Genomic DNA, 23054 nt, shown 5'->3' on the forward strand with positions numbered 1-23054 from the left:
GTGAAGATTTTCAGTGTCTCGCTGTAGGCTGATTGTATCGTCGAATAGATTTTCTTAACGCAACTTGAAGCGCGCCGAGAATGAGTCCGAGAATCGGCGGATGAAAGGCGCGGTATCGGGATATGAAATACACGGGGGAGGAGGGGGGGGGGGAGGGGAGGGAGGTACCGCTCTATACGAGAGGAAATAAATGAAATAAAGCGCGATGTAAGTCGTAAGAAAATCAACGTTGATCGATCCCGATCGGTCTTCTTGTTGCGCTCCGTAAGAACGCGGCATGTCCCAGATATCCGTAGGAAACGGGGGATTCCGTGAGGCCGCCTGTCTTAAGAATGCTTTCACAGTGCGCAATTTTCCAGAACCGTACGACAATAACGCTGTCACAATAAGGGCTTCTGCGAGGCGCGCGGCCCGCTGGAAAACGAAAAAGATAATCTGCTCGGGGTACAAAAATAAACGATACGATCGACTCCCCGTGTATCGAGGCATCCTCTTTCTTCTTCCTCTCTTTCTCCCCCATCCCCTTTTCTCACTTTCCTCCTCGCTCCTCATCTTTCATTCGATGGTGGGGGCGAATCTTGAATGGCCGGTGAGGAAGGAGCGCGCCGGCGGATTGAAAAGGGATGGCTGGGAAGCGGGAAGTGGGAATTGGAGGGTAGGGGGGGATAGAGGGGAGCGGGAGCTCTATACTTTTCTTCGCATTCGGCGAGTAATTCCATTTGTGCGTCACTGAGATTCTGAAACTTGACCTGTTAAAAAGTCTTTCTCCAGCGGCTCTTGTTCGTCTTGTGAGAAAGCAAGGATCTCCTCGGGATCTCTGATTCTCGTCGATTTGGAAAATTGTCGAAATATTGTGGCAGATTTCATCGCTCGATTCGAACGGCGTTACGCGTTTTGTCCGGAGCCCGCGGGTCTTACATACGGGTCTGGAAACTCAGGGCAAATTTTCGTGGCGGGGGTGTGTCAAAATTTCAGCCATTCGCAGTCGCGCGATCTTGTCACCAGCGTGTCGCTGTTATCGCAAAGTGCTGTAAAGGTGGAGACATGGCCATTAAACTCAACACTAGCGCCTGGCTCAGTGTACATACCAACAACCAATTGTCTTGGATAGCCCGTAATGACGAATTCTTGCGTAGTCCCAAAATGCAAAACGGGTAATAAACTTTTATGATAGAGTCAAAGCTACCTTACACTGGCCGATGGCAGCGACACACAGCGCAAACTAATTTTGGCTTAGAAACTAACAGCCCCCCCCACCAGCGGAGTTTCCAGACCTGTATGTAAGACCGTGGTCCGGAGCGGCTTTCTGAAACTGTTACTTTCGAGCACCTCCTCCGTGGGCTCGCGCGACTCGCTAATGTAGATCGTATTTTGTTATCAAACGGAAACACCCTTCGCTTTTCACGAGCTTTCAGCTAAAGTTGCGGTGAAAAGGGAGGAAGGCCGCGAAAAGGAATATCGTTAATTCACTTCGGTACTGCGTTTTAATAACTCTTTCGTCACCGGGGGTAGTCTCGTTTCGTTTGTACGTCGACGAGATCGCGTAACTCGATGCACTGGAAAAAGTCCTTTTGTCCCGAATGCACGTCGTCCGCTTCGTAGAAAATTGCAGAGAAACTCGGGAGAAACGGAACGAAGCGCAATGCAGTGCTTTGCACAATGGGAAAAATAACGAAAACCAGCGCAAATCGACAGGAGAATTAATTCCGGTAACGAGCGTCTAGGGAGAGGCGGATTTTTTGGAAGTTCCATGCAAATTGCTTCGCGATCGCCGTCTCATGTTTGAAAACTTGTGTCGTTAGAATTGAAAATTCTTCGTACGGCAACACGGGCCTTCGCACACGCTCGCTTTTCCACCAATTACGCTAATAGAATCACTTTTCGCTCTAGTATTTCTCGAGTATTATTTGGACATTGACATCTATTTAGTATTACGTCAGATAATTTGATTATTTAATTTATCTTCGACTTGGAAGCTATCTTCGCTAAATTGCGCAATATAAATTGTGTCGCCTATCGCGCGGCGCGTTTGTTTCTCGTTTCCGAGCCGACATGTTTTGATAACTTCGAGTGGATTCGACCAGAAAGCGTATCTCACGTTCGCTCGCGCGGTCTTAAATAGAAAATAAAAATTTCTGGCATATATTAAGCGCGCGAGACCCTTTTCTTCCCCGAGGGGACACAGGATACTATATTTCTCCTACGGAAGTTATAAAAACGCGTCGTGTTCGACGAAGTTGAGATAGTAGCACTCACACGCGTTTCTATTTCTAGTACTTACGAAAGAAAAAAAAAAGACACAGAAACAGAGGGTGAGAAAGAACGGGGGGAGGGGGGATTTCTTCTTTTATCTCCCGACCGTGATGAAAAGAAATATTCATAATAATGAAAATTAGATTGCAAGTTGGTACTTGGAACTGCCCAGAATCCGCAGCGAAATGCTCGTCGTTTGGAAAATCCGTTTAGATTTAATTCCCGGACTTATTATTGATTTTCGACGAGTTATCCGTGTCTAGCTGTTACAAGATATTCAGAGATGGATAAATTCGCCGAAAATAAGACGTCAAATATAAGATATGATAAGATACGTGGCACATGGAAAGCGCAAAATTAAACTTGGTATACATTTCATCCACAGATTGCACGTTTGTGTTAGTATAAACTGTCTTTGTATTCTCTCCGCGACGATTTTATTGTCCTTTTTAGGCCTCTGTTAGAAAAATGGCGTACGCAATTTATGAAACAGTTAAAGTCGTATTAAGATTAGGTAAATATGAGTCCTGCGCATATACATATAGTATATTTCGCGCGAGCTGAAGCTTATTGCTGCGAGCAAACTACGTAACATTAATTAGAATGAAGTCTGGATGAAAATCATGCGCGAATAAACTTGTGATTCATCTGGCCAAATATTCCGTTTACGGAGGTATTCGTGCTTCACTTCTACGTACATAAGCATGAAACTTATTCTATGTGTACACGTAGTATCTAAGTACACACGCGTATACACACATATTGTATTTACAGGATTTTGTGCGTGTGCATAATTACACCGTATTTACTTGTCTAATTGCAACTTGACCGACGGAATAGATACATTTCCCATAATTTGGGTTTAATTTCATTTGCCGTAACGCTTTAGTAATAATAAATTTCATACACGGCACGCTTTTAATTGCAAATAATAATTGTAAGAGCGATGCTGACTTATGGAAAAATGATTGACGCGCAAACGGCGACACGCGTAAAATTGGCAAGAGCTCGATCGGCCTCTCGAATATTTCGCGATACAGAGGCGCCTTCTCGCCCAACAGTCCGCGATAATTCCCTGCCGTCGCTAACTCGCGCGGCGTCTATCGTCGGAGTACGAGAGTACGGTTGGTCAGAGACACCCCGTATACACGTATATACGCACAAAGGGTGGGACCGGTGGCGTAAAAGAACCCGGGCGCTCCGAAACACGAGGCTAGCCTTCTGCCGCGCCGCTTCAGCTTTCATTAAGGAATCGTTAGCGCCGTCGCTCTCGTCGGCATCCTCCTCCTCGCCTCGCGCGGTCCCGCTCCTCTTGCCTCGCCTCTCGCCTCCATCTTTTTTCCCCTTTTCTCCTCCTCCTCCTCCTCCACCTCCTCCTCTCCCGAACGAATATCGGCGCTCCGCTTTTTCGTTTTATCTTCGTGCTGTTCGCCGTCGTTTCTCGCTCCTTTCCCCTTTTATAATTTTCCCTGTCCCTCTCTGTCTCTCTTTTTCTTTTTCTCGTTTCGAACGGAAAATCGAAACCGGTGTCGGCCGCATCGGGAATTTTCGTGCATTAAGATGTCGAAGGAGGAAGGCAATTTGACATTTTTACTATTCATTTATTCCCTGTACAGTTCCTGTTCCACTTTGACATTAGGAGAGTTTAACTTGAATCCCCCGGGTTACCTCATTTTTTTCTCGTCTCGTCCCGACGGTGATTTTAATTGTCGAAGATCGACAATGTCGCGGCGAAACACCGGCATGCCGGCTACGTTGGCTCCCGAGAACAATTCTCTTCGAAAAAGGCTGCACGCGTTCGTATGCACCTTTATGAGGGGCGCAGATGGCCATCGCATCTCGCCCTTCGGGGTGTGCGTGTACGCGTACGCGGCAGCTATTGCTAATAGAAAAAAAATCCTTCCCTAGGAGCCGCATTCCGGTTCCGCAGTTATCATAGCCAAGGGATACCATCTCCCGATTTCAGCCGCGAACCCCTCTATCTCCGACGACACGCGCACTGCAAGAGGGTGAATCCCGGTTACGGGTGAAGTACAGAGTGAAATATTTATCAAAAAATCCATACCCTCCGCGGCGGGGCAATATTCTCCGTCTGTAGTTTATTTGCGACGTACACGCGTGTGCTTATATTAACATTTTACATATTATTTCCGAGTCGGTTCATTTCTGTTTTCTTTGTTAATCAATTGCGACGCGGACGGCGCTGCGCGGAGAACAGGAGAAAAATCGGATAGAGCGCGGATGATGAAGTCCCCTGAAATTATATCGACCCGAAAAGGGAGAGGATCGTGGTTCCCTGTGAAGCTTATAATCAGCGAGGAAAATATGCTTCCTTCGTATTTCAATCACTGCTCGGCTACGCGAACTCGGGCAGAGGCCGTCGTTTACGACGGGCAATTGTTGCGGACGAACGCGTTCCTCCACGCTCGCGAGCGCGGAAACATCGACGGGAAAAATGATCGGCGACTCCTTTTGCTCGTGCTTCTTCTGCGCGTTCCATTCATCGCGTATCAATTTTCTCTGCTTTTTCCTTACCACTCATCTCATCGCCGACCACCGCTCGTTCCCGCTCGCGCGGATGCCTTTGGGCAGTTTTTATTTCACCTCGCTGACGAGTCTGGCTCGCGTCGCTCTAACCCGAAGACCGCACGAGCACACCTCACGTCCATAAACAACGACGTTACATTCCGTCCAGAATTCGCTCGACCCATTCTCTCCCTCTCTTTCTCTTTTTTCTTTCGCTTGCGCCCCCCCCCTCTCTCTCTCTCTCTGCGTAATTGCTTACGAGTTGCAATACTTTTTGCATTTGCGTAGCGCTAGCCATTTCGTCATTCAGATATGCGCAAACAGTGTTTTACCGCGACGGTATTACATTTACGCACCCTCTGGCGTGATAAATATTATCACGATCGAAAGCGACCCTCGCAGGTAGAATAGAGAAATTTCCGTGGAAGAAAAATGTATTTTCATTCAAGCAACGTCTACAGCGCTCAATGAAACGCGCAAAATTTACGACGATAAAATCTACTCGCGCCCGTTTTGCGAGATAATAAAATATTATCTCGCGTAAAGAGAGGCGCTTTGCGCTTTGTAAATGTTTATTTCACAGAGCGCCGTTTCACGGAGCGCAACACTGTGCAGTTCTGGGGATAAGGCAACCTCCACACATTGATCTCTCCTCTTCTCTTACTAATTACTCTTTCTCCTGTAGAGCTACCGCTTGGTTTTTGTTCGCGTCTCGAGGCTAAAGCGATTCTGAAACCGTTCCTAGTAACCACGGTCTACGTTAATGAATGGCAGGAATGGGGAGAATGAACCGCTGCGTCTGTTTCGAATTGCTTCCAACAGAAATTGGATCGTGCGTTATTCTTTCATAGGCGGGCATCGATTCCGCGGAATTTGGCGTTACTACTGCTGCGATTGCCACAACCATCCTAATAAGCAAACGCCGTTAATGCACTCGAAAAGCTTTTCTGTAAAAGGCAAGACCACCCGCCGTATACAACGTATCTATCATCTTACTCTCTAAAAGTCAATCGGTGGATTATGAAAACAGCGAATACTCACTGAAATGTCCGATTAAATACAATCGGATAATCCAATTGTGTAACGGATATATCCAATTAAATTGCACACCCGATGAAAAATGTAATCGGATAATCCAATAACAAACGGATGTATCCGATGAAAAATGTGATCGGTTTTCCGATCAAATTTTTGTCGGACAAATTTCATCGGATGTAACCATAATTTAATCGGACAAATTAACCATCGGAAACACCATTTAACTGGTGTATCCGATGAAAATTTGTCCCCGTGTATTTTTGTCGATCGAGCAGTTAGTCTAAATCCCAGTTAAAATTCCGTTTAGGATGAAGCGGGAAATAAAGTTCTGTTTTCGCCAATTGTGCTGGAATAATTTGTTTCGCGGTGAATGATTAACCACCGCAGAGATCTGGATTGGCGGAAACGTCCCGGTGGAAACGTAATCGAACATTTTTACTGGTTTCCGGTCAGGTATCGCCTAATGAATTCCAATGTAACGTGTAATTAGTTGCAAAACACTAATTACCGGTCAGCGATGGACCCAAGCCGCAAAGGTCGATCGTACTGATTACAAAACTATTTTGCCGAATTGTGAACTCTAATGTGATGTCCGATTATGAGGCTCGCGTATAAATGACTAGTTTAGTATGACCAGTTTAGAGTTTGTGCTCCCGGTGATCTCAACGAGCGCGGCCGCGGGCTTAATGAATAGCGGCTTCGCGGCCAATCAACTACCAGCTTAAACCCGGTCCATAATTACTGTATATTGTTTCAAACACGATCGTGCGTTTTAATTCCTCGCGTTAGGGCAGTGCCGTTTATCATTATCCTGTGGCATTTGCAGTAAAATACTGACAACTGCGTTGAAAGCGCGACGCCGAGTTGCAACAAAGAAAGATCGGCCGTTAAAGCAAATTTGTCTGCGATCAAAATTGTCGTCTCGTACAAAAGCAACTTTTACGATTGTTACCTGACAGAATCTCGGTCGGTATTGTGAATCTCAAAAGACAACGTTTCACGGGGACACGCGCGGCATGTAATTCCGCGTTTTAAGGGGATTCTAAAGCCGTCTGTTTTATCGACATTCTTTGTTAGAAGTAACCTTTTAATTGGCATTATAGAAATGCAAAACTCTTTTACGGAATTAAAGTACGCAGCAAAATGTAGACTAGGCTGATCGAATCTATATCAAAAGCGAAAAAAAAATTAAAAATTAACTAATTTTTGGTACACTTGACGACAATATTTGCTTGATACAAAAATTCTACAATAAGTATATACAAAATGAGACCGGCATACTCTAGGGACAACATATAAGAACTAAGATTAATGGCCTAGAAAAAAAAAGATCACTTTTATTAACGCAAGTCCAGAAATCCAAGTCTAGAAGAAGAGAAAAAGAGATAGTCGCAGGCTTTTTCGAAAAAGGTCGCTGCCAAACATCTGTCAGATTGTCAGTAAAGCCATAGTGTTGGCGATGCCAGAATTCGATCCAAAATCTCGGTCTGTGCAATGTAGGTTTTCGTAAAAGTTGCAAATTGTTTGGCTATAAATTTCACGGGCCGAGTTCTAGCATTGTGAACACGAAGTCGGTAATTGACGTTTTCAATTCCGTCTCCTTATCTTATCGACACTGATCGGGTACGCCAGCGGCTTTAGGATCCCCTTAATCTATGTAAAACCGACATCGGCGTGTTAAATAATTTTTACGCAACGCTGCCCAATTGCGTAATACGAGGAAACGGAGACATCGAGCGTGAAGAGCATGACGGCGTACGGAAGTCGCCGGACGGCGTCAAGTGGAATCCGCAGGCAATTGTTCTTGTTTTTCGTTAGGGTGGTCCAGGGGTTAGCCAATTAGACAAGGGATTGTATAATTGGGTAGATAAAGAATCGGGCGGATATTCTCCCAGGCACCTGCCAGCTGCCGTGTCGTAGACGAGGATGAGGCGAGTCCCCCGAGAAAGAAGAGGTCGGAAACCGGTCGCCGCCGCCGTTTCGATCCTCCCAGCGCCGTAAAAATTATCTTCTCCGTCATTATCATCCAAATATTCGCGCATCCTCTGTGTCTACCGTCGAATTATTCATCGATGCGTTTCAGCGACTGTTTGTAATCGAATCGATCAAGAGGCTGCGAGGATTCCTCATGGCCAATTTCGCGAAACTTTATCAATTTCGTCATCGCTGTCTTCCCCGCTGGTAGCGCGTCCTCGACCTTCCGTCTCGACTTGTCCGACTATTATTGCAATCGTCTTAGTAAATGCCACCGCGGAACTTTTGTTCTCATCGCCGTGAGGCATTCGCGAAGACTCGAATCGACAAGGTACAAGCCTCAGTTGCGCGCTCTCCCCTAATTCTATTTGAATCTCCTCTTCGGCACACGGCATTATCAAGCGACGATAACCCCAGGAAGTAACTCCCGACGAATGTTACAGTTACGGCCAGCTTTATCGCGGCTAAATAATAACGAGGCTGTGCGGGGCAGTCGTGTGGCACGTGTCGCGAGATACCGCCGCGGTGGATTTTCGCGGCGATGCGGTCGCTTGACCGCCGCTCTCGTGTACAATCGCCGCGTGTCATTAGACAAAACGCATGCCTCGCGAGAATGTCGGCTGCTGGGCGAAATGATAGCGGAGCCCCGATGGCTGGGAAACCTGTCAACCGAGACGTGGCGCGTTGCGCAATGCCGCTCCGGTAAATCGTACTTCTGGATCGAGCCGGTCAAGAATCCGCGTAGTCAGTTTCCTCTTTTATCAGAATAAATACTCGTTCGAAACAATAAGATACCGCGCCTCCCCGAGGCGCACATGTGTACTGGATGAACTTGGGAGAAAGGTCGCTACTCACGAGCGAACTTTATCGCTTGTAATAGACGATTTGAACCGTACGAGAGCGCGGTGTCGCCCGATAACCATAATCGTGTCGCTCTCAGACGCCGGATTGTCTTACATGACACGTGTATACCGAGATTTGCAACTGATTTAAATTTTTTTAACGAGGCTACAATTCGCCAGCTGCGATTCTTTCAAATTTATTATAATTTTATGCACGAGTTCAAGGATTTTCAACATCTACGCTGGAGAGAAAGAGGAGGGAGTTAGGGAAGAAAAGAGAGAGAGAGAGAGACCGTAGGAATGAATCACCGCTCGATGAATACTTTTTAACCTTGTTCCCCGAGGTTTTAAGGATCTACTTTTGCTTTTCTATATTATAGATAACAAGGTTATGCCACGGATAACGCATTGCAAGGGCATTGTGAGAACATTGTCGTGTTAATGGCCATTTTCAGGCATTAGCTTGGGCATTAGGCCTTGCTGAGGCATTTATAAAGATAAAGTAATCTCACAGGGCATTAGTAAGCCCTGGTGTACGTGGTCAGCGGTTTGCCCTCTCGATAGGTGACGTAGGGTCCGTCAGGCACTTTGAGGAATCAATAGACTACTTGTCGAGCAAATAAATCTTGGAAACGTGACTCTACTTGCCGCTGGTCTCGACACTTTCACTTTCTTTCTCTAAACCGTCAGTTCCTTAATTTCGCTCAGTTTCGGTCGTTAGCTCCGAATCGCTTCGTACTTGAACGGTATCGACAGTTACGTAACCGCGGCTTCTATCTGTCTTTTCGATTAATCCGAAGATCGCGGACCGTTTCGCGAGTGCCTCTCGCGAGATTATTTCCGCTTCGCCTCGCGGCGGCCCGCGCGAGCCTGCGGGGAGCATTCCGAAACGTTTCGAAATTATCTCGCGTATGCGCGCGCGTCGCCGCAATTATCCGTGTACCGCGGCGAGCGGCGGCGCTTGTAGTTTATCGCGCGTTGCCGGGTTGATTTTGACCCCGGCGCGTCAACCCGGCTACGAAAATTCCTATCAACAGGTTGTCACCGTCCTCTCCGGTCCGCGGTGCTGCGCCTCCGGACGAGCGGAGAACCGGAGCAAGAGCTGTTACGCTGCTACACGTGCACCGCGTTGTTCATTAACTCTTGCATTTCCAGCTAGTATTTACGTAGATACCATTCCCGGAAAAATTGCCAGCGTGTCCTTTACCGTTTCTCGCAAAATCAGCTCGGCGGAATACTAGTGAAACGTGAAACGTCATCGTTTCATCGATCGCGAAGCAGCAATTATTACTAAATTAGTGCAATCGCACAAAAATGAACGGCCTATTAATAAATATGCCTCGCAGTTAACCCTTTGAAGCTTGGCGCTAACCCACGTTATCACCTCAACTTCTTTACTTTTTGGCCATTTAATTTCTAATTTTTGGGTATCTTAGCAATAAAAGAACATAAAGAAGTTGAGTAGTCTTTAGTATTTGTTGTAAAAGTTTCATAAATAAACAAATATGATAAAACAGCCATTTTTTCGAAAAAATGCATTATTGACTAAGTTTTTTAAGATTATTTCTTGAAAACCATGTACAAAGGGATTTTTGGGGTCGCTCATTACGAATCTGATATCAGAGTTCCAGAATTCAAAATGGTCGACTCAAAGTGGTGGATTACGGTATTTAGGGGCTCGTCACGTCCGCGTCGTTAGCTCTGAGTAGTGCCAAGAATGAGTAAATTCTAAGAAATGATCAAATTTCAATTTTGCAACCGCCATTTCACGCGCGCTATTTTTTATATTCTATAAGAATCTTCAATTGGAATTTAGATTCCGTGGATCCTAATAATATCTAAATAATGTTTCTTAGCATAGTTGATTTACAGTTGAATGATGTCATTCTTTTAAGTTTTGAATTCCGCCGTCTTGAAACTGCCATTTTGAATTATAAAAATCTGATAACGGATTCGTAATCAGCGACCCCAAAAACCCTTGTGTACAAAGTTTCACAAAAAATGGTTCAATAGAAAAATGTATGCTTCAAAGGGTTAAGACGTTAGCTACGTTAATATTGAATTACGTCGATAAGTGTGAAAACATTGCAATTAAAGGTCACATGAATATTAAATTGATACGATTTTTAACAAGTTCCGAGCTTAGCGTTCGCTCTATACACTGAAAAACAAATTTTCGCTACTCATGGTTTGTTAAAAATGTTTTGCTGCCATAACTATAAATTTCTAAAGCACAGCAAACGGTTTGCTGTCGCAACTAATACAATGGGCACAGTAGCAAAATATTTAGCTCTCACAATTAAATATTAGCTGTTCATATTTTACAACTGAAATTTCGTTGCCACGTGCAGTTTTTAGCTGCGGCAGCTACACTTTTCTTTCCGTGTTAGCAGTGTTGTTCCAGCAGTCAATTTTATTATTAAAACGGGATAAATAATAAGAGAAATCACGCAAGAGATGCGATGGGTCAAACTTTGCAAGATACGAGGCAAATGTGTCCGAGGTAGAGATAAGTCGATCGGAAGTTGATAAACTTCTGCCGATTATCGCATGTTTTTCCCGATTTTGGAATAATTCGATTGTTTCGTTAGTTCTGAAGACTCGAGTGACTTTTACAGCCCCACTTAATCACCATGGCGTTTTACGCGATTAATAAGCCGCTTTGAAAGCTTGAGCTTTTGTTTTCAAAAAGATCGCTACACGTCTTTATCGCCTTAATGAATTGGCTTTACGAGCTAAATGCAAGAGAGCGAAACGTCGATAATCGTAACGAACTCAATCGCATTTGGAAGCCTTTTAATTCGATAAAATTAATTATCTCGGCAGTTTTATTTTGACTTCGGCTTATCGGCTATTTTATAAATTCCGGCAAGCTGTGAGTAACGTTACTATGCGAGGAGCTGCGACTACACGTGTCTTTATCTTGCAAGCACGATGACGCAAATCAATTTTAATGCGCCTGGCGGAATATATAAATCCATAAATCATTATTTGAAATTCAGTAGTCTCTAAAAGATCGAGCGGTATTGAAATATCTTACCGAGACAACTCCGTGAAAGAAACGTATGCGTTGCGCGTGTGTATGTTCGATGCATATTGTATCGTAAAATTTCGGGATATTATGTATATTAGCGCGTCGTCACTCAGTGCATTAATTTTGTCCGCATAATCAAAAGGAATTAGTAAGAACTCACGTGAGCTCGACGGGATCACGAGCTCCCGGTTTCCTCTCGGGCTTGGGAATTAAAAAGAAATTGACTTGGAAATTTTTTTTTTAAACTTTGCGTCTCTCGTTAGTCCGCTTGGATACCTCTCGGCGTCTTCGAAACAAACTTATTAGAAATAGAGGAAAGAGATAAAATTGCCAAGAGAGATACCTGAAATAAGTAAGAGATTGCCAATTGCTCAATTAAATTGTGCTTTTTATCGGAGGCCGACTGCGACCTTGACTCTGCCTTCTTCCTCGCGTCTGACGATCATTAAGGTCGAGATATTTAAATTGAATTTACGAGAGCTGGCCCCGGGGCTACTTCGTAGACTACTTCGCGGAGGTTGAAGAACCAGACGAGGAAACGGGACGGCAAATACGCCTAGACTGGATGCGAAGGACCCGTCATCCATCACGGAGCACGACGCTACGGGAACTCAATCTCGAACCGCGTGTGTCGAATGACGAAATCCTCTGTACGCATACGATCGCCGTCCTCAAGTCTCAGATAGGCGAGATAAATACACGTCGATCACCTTCGACGCGAAAATGCGGTGCGAACGCGCGATAATCAGTCGCGTTTCATCGAGAGAATCGCGAAATTTACGACTCGCGTCCGATTGTGAGACGATTCCTCAGCCGATTTCTGTTTGAGAAGAACGTTTAAGAATGCGCGATTCTCTCCAAATGGAGAGTTTAGCGGATCCTCCGCGCTGCTAAAATCCCGCTGATGATCCCCGGAGTGTACGATTTATACACCCGGCTGCGTGACGGCAAATGTACTTCGTCTCGGCTTCTTAAGTATTGCCTAAGTAAATCGACGTCGATTAATCAGAAATGACAGGAGGACTAGCCGGTTGCCCGGCGGGCATAGTTCCTCGTCGGTTTCGTAATTAGAGGCGCTAATTTCGCATACCTGCGCGCAGTCTGGCCGACGTAATTTCTGGATTTATCGCTATTATTTTTCTTGAAGGCGCGCGTCTCTCTCTCTCTCTCTCTCTCGCGTGCGCGCGCGAGAGAGGAGGACGGGGCAGGCGTGAGATTCCGGCTGTCCGATTTAATTCAGCAGGACTACTTGGAGCCGTCGCGTCCTGCTCGCGTTACAGATTAATTCCCGTTTAATCGTATAATCCGAAATTTCTTTCAACGGAATTTCCTTCAAATTCTGCTCGCGAATAAGTCGCGCTCGCATCTCCGCGGTCGACTAAACTGCCTTCTGTCAATTATAATTTGGCCAATTTTTATTTGGCGCCGCCGTGATTTGCATCGAGAAATTCTTTAATTGAATCAAGTCCATTGAACGGCGAGAGAGATCTCTTCCAAGTTTCCGCAGAGAAGATCCATACGCGAATATTTAGACTGCCAATCAGCGGGCTTTCCTCGATTCTTTCAAACATTTCACAATTAAATCAACGAATAGAAGAGATAAAATTTAATTTGAAGACCGCGAAGCTTATAATCGCCACTTTCGGATTCGTTAGTATTTTTATTAGGATTTATGGCACTTCGTCTCATTTATTTTAAATAAATTTCTCACAGTTTTTTGCGAGGCGAGCAATTTTCTCAGGGTCTAAAGTCCATCAATTAGAAGCGTTTATTTGCCGATTCATTGATACGAACTGGCGTAATTTGTATTCCACGATGACTTATCCCTCGACAAGAAACCTTGGCTAAGCTAATCGCTCGTTCTATTGGATGTAAAGATTTCGCGCACGAAGCCAGAACTTATGTGTACAAGTTTGTCGACCTTATATCCAATTATTCTTCAAATCTACGCGACTATTGCGGATTCAAAAGATGAATGATGCAGGATTGCTCGACACTTGATTTTACTTCTTTATTTTAACGTTTAAGAACTAACCGTCGTAAATAAAATTACTTCTGAAATGCGTTTCTATGCGTTTTTGCAGAGAACGTCAAGTCTATTTGAAACACCAATAGACACTACATACGATTTACGTGTCGCTAATATAAATAGTGCCTCTTGTCTCATCTCCTCTAATTGTTCTCGCGCCCCTCAGACGTTTGCTCGCCGCGCTAAAGGAACGAAAGGCACGAAAGGAAAAAAAAAGGAAAGAATGACGCGCAACAGACTATCGCGTTACGTGGACTATGCGCGAACTTGACACCGGCAAGGACGTGTTTCGAAAGGAGGAAATAAAAAAAATAGCAGCTCCAACCCGTTAAAGGACGCGCCAAGTCAGCCGTTGAAGCCTCGAGCGAGACCGTCGATCGATTACCGAATAAATCACGATCCACGACAACCGTAAAGCGATCGTTAACCGACTTGCCGTTAGCGTGCTTGGATTATCGCTCTTCCTGCTCCTGTTAAATAGTGCGCGAAGATGTAAAATTATAAAAATCAAAACGAGTGTGTCTATGTGCCTGCTGCACTGTACGTATATGACAATGGGACTGAAACGCTTGGAGAAGAAGGTTCCTTTGGATTTAGCATTCCTATTTATTTGATCGAGATTTGTTTCATTGAAACAACATATGCTTATACAAAACGTTATTTGTTTGAATAAAAATTTAGTTGTTTCATTCAAACAATCTCTACTATTCGATAGAAAAGACGCTATGGATACAACAAAATTTATTAAATCCCAAGAAATCGTTTTCTCTGTGTATTAGCAGACGCAGTCTGATCGTCCAATGGTCTATTCTTTATAGCTGAACATAGTGTACTAATTCAGTGTTTATCTTTCTTCTTCTAATGAAGAAAAAATTATGATGTAGAGGGAAAAAGATGTATGTGTGTACATTTTTTCACATAATTTCTATCGAACGATAATGTTGCTTTGAATAAAACAATAATATCACTTAGATCACGGAGAATAAACCTTTTGTTTCAAACAAATGTTTGATTTCAGACGAAGATATATATTATTTCAAATTCAAACAAATGATTTGTTTGGATATAAGAAAATTGATAAAATCCAAAGAAATCGTTTTCCCTGCAGCTTCGAAATTCGAGGAATCTGCAATGAAATGTCTTTCGAGATGTACTTAATTTACAATGGAAAGGCGAAATGTTCGCTTCGCTATTTATACGCCGGTCCCGTGAGACTCGGCAGTTTTCCATCTGGAAATAACGAGAGCCCTCATCGAGGGCGATAACGAGAGCCGGCCATCCTTTCGAGGTTTGGGCCCTTGCCCACGCAGAAAGGACCCGGATCCTCGTCCTAGATCCTCGGGCGTGGCACGACGGTTTCAGAAAGGAACCCGCCGTTTTACGTAATAACCTCGGTCGGAACGGAGGCGACGCCAGGAAACTGGCTTCTTCGCTCCGCCACGTCGCTCCTCGCGTGTTCAGGATCGTTTCTTCGACTCCGACACGTCATTCCGGTGCGATACCTTCGTCCGCCGCGGCGTCGGAAGACAATTCGCTGCCCTTTCCACGAAGCCGAAATACCCGGCACGATCGTTACCTCGGCGCATCACGGATCTCGTGACCGGCGTTATTATTCGGTAATGATGCGCGCGCGTCATTACGGATGAATGAGACGTTTTAGCGGCATTAGTGACCCACCGTGGACGGGGCGGAAATTTCGAAAGAAAGTAGGAACTCACGAGGTCGAAAATAGCGGAGGCTCGCACCGCGATTATCCCGGGACTCGTACGTCGAGTGCTACGTCACGTTTGATCAATTAATTCGCGGCGTGTAATAAAGCCGGGGGATATTGGAAAATATTATCGTCCCTAAGATTACAGCGCAATTAGAATTAAAGCGGATGTCCGATTACGAAATCGCGCGCACCGTTAAAAATTGTTGACGCGAAAGCACGGCAATTGTGCGACGGTCACGTCGTCGCACCAGTCACGCGATTAATATACGCCGGGATAAATATTCATTTTGAATTGTATTATATTACGAGATGCGGCGATAATGCGAGCGCGGTGCGCGACCGAGAAATATATCGGGGCAAGACTAGAGGTGCTAATAATCGTCGATCGTCGGCTTGTCCTGTTGTACGCTGTCGCGGTGAGAGGTACGAAAAAGAGAAGAGGGAAAAAGAAGTCAGATGAGACGAGAGGAACTAGGGACTAGCATGCGAGGAACCGGCGGCGAATGAGATGGGGGCGAAAGGGGGATAAAGGAGGAGACAAAGCGAGGCGGCAAGACGTAGGTAGGAAGGAGAGAGCGAGGATACTAGAGTACGAGGAGGAGGGGAGCTCTCTATGCGGTACCCGAAGCCAGTCGGTCGGATATGCCCCGAGGCTAGGCCGTGATAGACAAGGTCAGCCTCTCCCCGCCTCGCGTATATACGCTCGGGCTACCGTGGCAGTGCTCTTCTTTTTTACGTTTATTTATTTATTTATAAATATACCGGCGCGACGTGTCCGGTTAGCGCGCGGCGTGGAAACGAGAGGGAAGCGAACGTCGCGCGGCAACAGAGATCGTACCCCAACCGCGATCCTCTTCTGCCGTTACGCGGTGTATTGTCGCGAGATGTGCGAGAGGAACGTGTGTCGTTCGTACCAGTCCGAAGTACGCACGCAGTGTCTCGCACGTGCGCGCAGGAAGCTATTAATTTGCATTTTAGATAAGGAAGCATCGAGTCTCCATCGGAGTAGCGCGATCGGCGCGAGTTTCCGAGATCGATTACGACTCGTCTCGTCGTCTCTCCTTGATATTTCGCGTAGACACCTTTTTCCCCTCTGATTTGCTCTCTTTGACACCAAAGTATTCTTTTCTTTTTGCAGATATTCGGTAGCAAGGCGGATCTGCAGCTTCACACGCAGATTCACATGCGCGAGGCAAAACCGTACAAGTGCACGCAGTGCTCGAAGGCGTTCGCCAACTCCTCGTACCTGTCTCAGCATACGAGGATCCACCTGGGCATTAAGCCGTACCGTTGCGAGATTTGCCAACGGAAGTTCACCCAGCTGAGCCATCTACAGCAGCACATCCGCACGCACACCGGCGATAAGCCGTACAAGTGCCGGCATCCTGGCTGCACGAAGGCGTTCAGCCAATTGAGCAACCTACAGAGCCATTCCCGATGCCACCAGACCGACAAGCCGTACAAGTGTAACTCCTGTTACAAGTGCTTCTCCGACGAGCCGAGTCTGCTCGAGCACATACCGAAGCACAAGGAGTCGAAGCACCTGAAAACGCACATCTGCCAGTACTGCGGTAAGAGTTACACTCAGGAGACCTATCTGGCGAAGCACATGCAGAAGCACGCGGAGAGAACGGACAAGAGACCACCGATCATCGGCACGGGCCTCAGGCCGTCGATACACGCGATGACCGCTCACCATCAGGACCACTACTGGCCCAAGGTCAGCCCGGACGCGGTGATCGGCGACCTGCACGAGAGATTGCCGCACCATCACACGGAATACCATCAGAATCAGAATCCGGAGATGCTGGGACTGCCGGGACACGGGCATCGCGCTGGCGAATCTTTGGAGAACGACTCGAGGCAACAGACGCCTCAACCGGGCGCGAATCATCATCCGAACAGCAGCTCGGCCTTCACGCCAATATCGTCGATCTCGATCAACTCTATCTCCTCGATGCAGCACCCGCTGAACCCGCTGAATCACCTACACTACCCTGGTAGCCATCACCCGGCGTCCCGGCCGTACCTCTACGAGGCATTCAACACGACGTCCTCGCAGAAGTCCTCGCCGACGTCCTCGTCGTCCGGGGTGACGCCCGGTACTACCAGCAATCCAAACGCCTCCTTCCCCAATCAGCTGATTAGTCTTCATCAAATCAGAAATTATGCTCACCAGCCAAATCTCGGCAATCTAGGCAACCTGGGGAATTTAGGGAACCTGAGCAATCTCAGTAATCTTAGTGCCACGATGGAGAGCCATGCGCTGCTGGGCGGTCTTAAAGAGAAGCAGTAATTCTGCCCGGTCTTTGGAGATTAACCTCGGAAAGCATTCGTGCGCTCTCCGCCTCGCTCCTTCTATCCTTTTTCTTCTGCTTTCTACGTGGCACGTCATGACGCTGGCTCTTCATCGCAACTCGATCGTTTTCTTCCCCGTGATCTCTTTACCTCCCCCCTTTTTTATCCTCTCTTATCTACGATTCTTTCGGTTCTATGTATACATAACTCAATTAGGATGCGCTTGCATACTTTGTGTTATCATATACATAAAGAATCTGTTGTTACGTGTGTAGCGTAAAGAGTAAATTATTTATATTTGGAAACTGTTGGATTGACAAATCCAACGACTGTTTTTCCTTTCTAACTTTTTTTATAAATTGCATCCGAATATCTTGATTATTGTCGAAATTAAAGATACATTTGGAATGATTCATTTTTATTGCGATATTTAATCAAAGTTCGGAATCTCTCTCACACACACACGCACACACATACACACCCACACACACTGTTTCGCAGTACAACCGTATAACGCGTTGGAAACCTTGGTTTACATTCCTTGATATAATAAGACTGACGTGACGTAGTTTCCTCGTAGACTACGTCTTTACGTGCTGGTCTAATTATTGATGATCGATATGATCGCCGATCAATGATCATCAAGAATCGTTTCGTTGTTTTCCCACAACTAAAAATCTAATCTCTGTGTCGGTCGAGGATACACAATCGATTTACTCGACTGTTTCACATTCTCCACGCTTTTCAGCGTGCTAATCCTCGCCAATAATCATGCGTGCCAATTACGTGCTAGAAAGTTCCATCAATACACATTCGTTGCGATATAATCCATATCTGACGTCGGTCGTTTAGAACTGACATTTGAATGATAAAGTGGAGCACGATCATGGATTAACTTGTATTCGAATGCTGGATGATACACTTTCATAATAACTAGAAAGTATACGGCGTGCTGACGATGAACTGTGAGCCGATTTCCTCCTCGGTTCGTCAGAAAAGATTTTAGCAAACACAGAAGTAATATAATAATAATTTGCTCGGAATCACAGCTTCTTTGACTCCCAATTTTTTTGACACATTCCCTGTTGTATTTCTTATCACTTTACCCCGTCAAATCGCTTCGGACGATCAAATTTCAACTGGAATTATTTTTTACGTTATTCCCACTCGAGAAGCATATTCTGAGTTTGTCATTACTTAAAATTCTAAGTTTCAAGATTTATTACACAATTATTTTATTCTACTTTTTTAGTTCTTTTATTCTTTTTGTTTCATTTACTTCTTTCCTTTCACTTTACATTCCTTATTTTTTACGTACGCTCCAAGAGCACTGGATTATGTAAAAAAAAAAACACTACGATTATATGAAAAATGTACTTTTGCAATTTAGTTAAAAGTAAATCTTTCGTAACGTGCGTTGTGAACGCTAAGTTTTAATAAATTTAGGATTTTGTCGCAATTTGCAAAGCAAATCGTTGTTATGGAGACAAGTATACTGAAAGAAAATATATACGGAATATGCGGACTGATAAGCTAAGGGATTAGATATCCGTACGATATGGGACAAGGTACATGCGAATATTATATCTTGACGTACGCGGAAGAAAACGGATAGGCAGATATACGGAAGAAACGAGCGAAAAGTATATTTTTCGCATTGTGGAAGAAAAAATATTTGCAAAATTATGCGAAAGCGCCAGTAGTAACGAAGGCATGACGAGAAGAGAGGAACGTTATAAAGAAAAGCGCGAAGACTGGCATAAATAAATAAAGATACGCGAGAATCTCGTATAGAAATATATACGGACACAATATATATATATGTATGTATATATATTTTTATGAAAAGTATATATATGTATATATATGTATATGTATATATATAAAAGTATCACGCACATACTGTAAGAGAGCCGCACGGAGACCTCTTTGTAAATAGGTGCTATATAAATAAACAAGAAAGTATATTCATATATTAATTAATGGATTAATATATGCATATATACAAATATATAAATAAAGAAATAATTATTATCATCACCAGCGTCATCGTCCTTTATTAGCATTCATTATCGTCATCTCGGTCATTATTATTATTGTATTATTTTATTTTTATTATTACTATTGCTATTATTATTATTATTATTATTGATATTATTATTATAAATTGATTAATATTTTGATCCACATTTAGTAGGTGTGTAAGGTAAAGAAGAAACAACAGACTCTAATAATAAAGATATTCTAAGTACCTTTCCTAATATCTAAGTAATCTTATGTATACTCTGTTGCGTGCGTATGCGTGTGCGTGTGAAGAAGAGAGAGAAAGGGAGAGAGAGAGAGAGAGAGAGAGAAAGAGAGGAAAAAGAAGTAGGAAAGAAAGGGAGAGGGAGAAAGATGAACATGTACATGCGACCATTGTAGATAATTTGTTGTTATGGCGTTAGACGCGCTCTCCTTCGGGGTTCCCGCGTGACCAATCGTTCGATCGAGTTACGTTCTTCGCAAAAGAGAACATTAGAGAGCCTGAACGTTTTGCATTTTTAATCGGTATACAAATTTTACTTTTATTTCCACCACCACGTCGGCTTTACGCGGGATCTACGGCGAGATGGTGTCCAACAGTGCCAATTTATTTCCGGTTGTATTTTCACTCGCGTCGGATTCGCGATTACAGTCGGCGAGAACGAACCCCGCGGAGATCACGTCCGCGCTTTACCTATGCTCAAGTTGTTTAAAACTATTACGTTGTTATTAAGAAAATGATAGGACAATGAAAGAGAGTAGGGGCGAGGGGTAAAAGCACAACGTTCGAAGTAGATCCACTTTCTTGCTGCGTGTAGCAGACTCCTTTGCAATACGACATGTGACCCGCTATCTCTGGATGTTCCGAACTTAGTCAATGCGAAAAAGAGAGCCGATAGAGAGAGAGAAAGAGATAAAGAGAGAGACAAGCAAACGTGTATAATCACGCGTACGCGTGCGATTATGGAGAAACCACGAATGCGCTTACATCTTGACAAGTTGACAATGGGATAAAAAATATATAATCGATTGAAATGCAGAGAAAAGGATAGACAGATACCCGTCATGTTGATTACGTACATTGAGTACGTAGGAAGTGAAATAAGATGAGATTTGAATGAGAACAAGGGACAGATGCAAGATAAGAAACTCCGACCCCGCGCTTTAAATGTGATTTCTTCTGCCTATCCTTAGTTTCATTGATTATATTATTATTATTATTAATATTTTATTATTAATATTATTATTATTTCGTTTAATGAGCTGTCACGTGTTAAAATAAAGGCAAAGGAGAGTTTCTCGATATGTGTGATGCTGAATTATTTTGTTTTTCTGTTTTCTGACACAAGGATCAATTTCTCCTTGCCTTTCCCTTCTCTCTTATCATACAGCGATCCCTTCTTTTATCTATTGTTTCCTAGGGCGTGTCTCTACGTACTTTGCACAAGCGATTGTTAATTTTTGCAAGATGACACTTTCCATTTTTATCAGATTTGTAGACTGATACATTCACGAAGAACATCGAACGATGCGGAACAAGAAGATCTATACCTCGTCCATCGTGCATTTACGTAGAAATATTTAAATGCTGGAACGCACGTCGGGACGAGGTGTCCGTCGCGTCTCTAAATTTAATCTCCTTTATAACTGCTCGATTTCTACTAGTTTTTTTTCATTCAAAGGATAATTGATGATTTGAATCGAGACAGCGCGAGCATTGTTAATTCTTTTGACATTGTCATTGTTAAAGTGTATTAGTTTAAAAGATGGATTAGTTTTCTCTCCTCTCGCGTGCTTACCCGCGTGTACTTGCGCGTACTTACGGATTATGAAGCACAAGTTACACGAAAGAATAAAACGAGCCTTCAGAAAATGAATTTTACTCTTCATCGTGATTTCAGCGTGCTTTCTTTTTGTCGTGGAACGAGCGCAAATTTTCCCCTTGCTAATTAGAATGGCCCATTAGTTTGAAAATGTGTGTAGATTAGAAAATGAAAACGGAACGCGCAATACATTTTTCCCGCCCGTAACTTGTTGCTTCTTTGCCGGTCAAAGGATTAGAGAAAATCGTTCCCCCTCCTCTTCCCCGCCCCTCATCGCTAATCATTACCGCGACTCTCCCCTCAGCCGTGCGCCGTTTCATCCTTCGCTGATTCTCTGTCGCAATCCTCTGTCTCTCGTTTCTTACATTCGATTACGATAAATTTCGCGAGACACTCGAGCGCGCTCGGTTCCAGCGCGCCGCGCGAACACTTCGCGGACAGATGCCGTCCAATTATTCTTTCGTCGTGTATACACACGAGGGTCGCGCGTCACGACGTAATAAAGCCGAAGGGAATTTGTCATCTGTCCCTCCACGATACGAAAAAGTGTTTTGGAGGACCGGGGACGATAGAGTTGACAAGGAAAGGGGTAGGAAGTGTTTATAAAAGTGAAAATGATTTACGTACCGATTGACGAAGTTCTTTGCTACTCGCGCGCGATCAGTTCCTTCGAATGACAACGATCCTTCGGGAGACGCGAAAAAAAAGGGAAGATAATACACTCTTTTAGCAATATTTAGGAAGCACGGGAGGGAGGGGACACACACACGAAGTCTTTCGACACGGGAAACGATAGGGTTAGCGGATGATGTCGACGAGCGGATGTCGTCGTTTAACGCAAATAAATTTCGCATTCCAAGCAATAATTTACAGTCCGCGTCGATCGCCGTGTCTAGGTGTAAAAACTGAGAAATAACGACATTCTCTCTTCGGGACAAATTGCGTAGCGAGGACACACATTTGCATTATTAGAATGATTTAATAAGAGCGTATATAAGATAGAAACTGTATACTACGATCTCGTAGCGAGATCGAGAACTGTACGTATTGTATATTCTTTTAATTAAAACGCGTCTGTACGCGGACATTCATAGCAACGAGATCCATCGGATTATACCATCTTTGGGGGGGAAAGGCTTCGCAACCTCACTCTTTATATATCGTTCTCTTTCGGTAATAGTTATTATTACTATATACTTCAAGTATACAAGTTGTAAATGAGTGTTTCTACAACCAGCATACCTTGCGTAACCATTAGTCGTCGAGAGGAAGAAATAAATAAAAAATATATATATACATATACGCATATGTATATGTATTTATATTAAGTACGTATGTATGTATGCATGTACGTATGCGTGTGTATACTCTGGGAAAAAAAGACAGCAACCCATTTTGGGGCCCACAATTAGTGATCGAATTACTTGGCAAGTAGAGGGGTATACTTCAAGTCACCAGTGATGAATAAATAAGATTAGTATTTTAGTTGATCCAACTG

The 23054-nt window shown here is 44.2% G+C and overlaps 2 protein-coding genes across 3 annotated transcripts in view; one reads left to right on the forward strand and one right to left on the reverse strand.

The window, feature by feature from the left end:
- The window catches only part of LOC105566084 (zinc finger protein rotund-like), a 115914-nt gene extending 96381 nt beyond the window's left edge, over nt 1-19533 (forward strand). For both annotated transcript variants that reach the window (XM_012019809.1, XM_012019808.1), the window contains one exon: nt 16549-19533. In XM_012019809.1, the coding sequence (XP_011875199.1) occupies nt 16549-17706 (1158 nt within the window). In that variant the 3' untranslated portion in view covers nt 17707-19533. The remainder of the gene's footprint in view (nt 1-16548) is intronic.
- Nucleotides 1-23054, reverse strand: part of LOC105566085 — a 158971-nt gene that overhangs the window by 126474 nt on the left and 9443 nt on the right. The gene's annotated exons all lie outside the window — the stretch shown is intronic.

This window comes from Vollenhovia emeryi, unplaced genomic scaffold (assembly GCF_000949405.1).
Source record: "Vollenhovia emeryi isolate VEMERY1.0 unplaced genomic scaffold, V.emery_V1.0 DF939147.1, whole genome shotgun sequence".
Lineage (NCBI taxonomy): Eukaryota > Metazoa > Arthropoda > Insecta > Hymenoptera > Formicidae > Vollenhovia > Vollenhovia emeryi.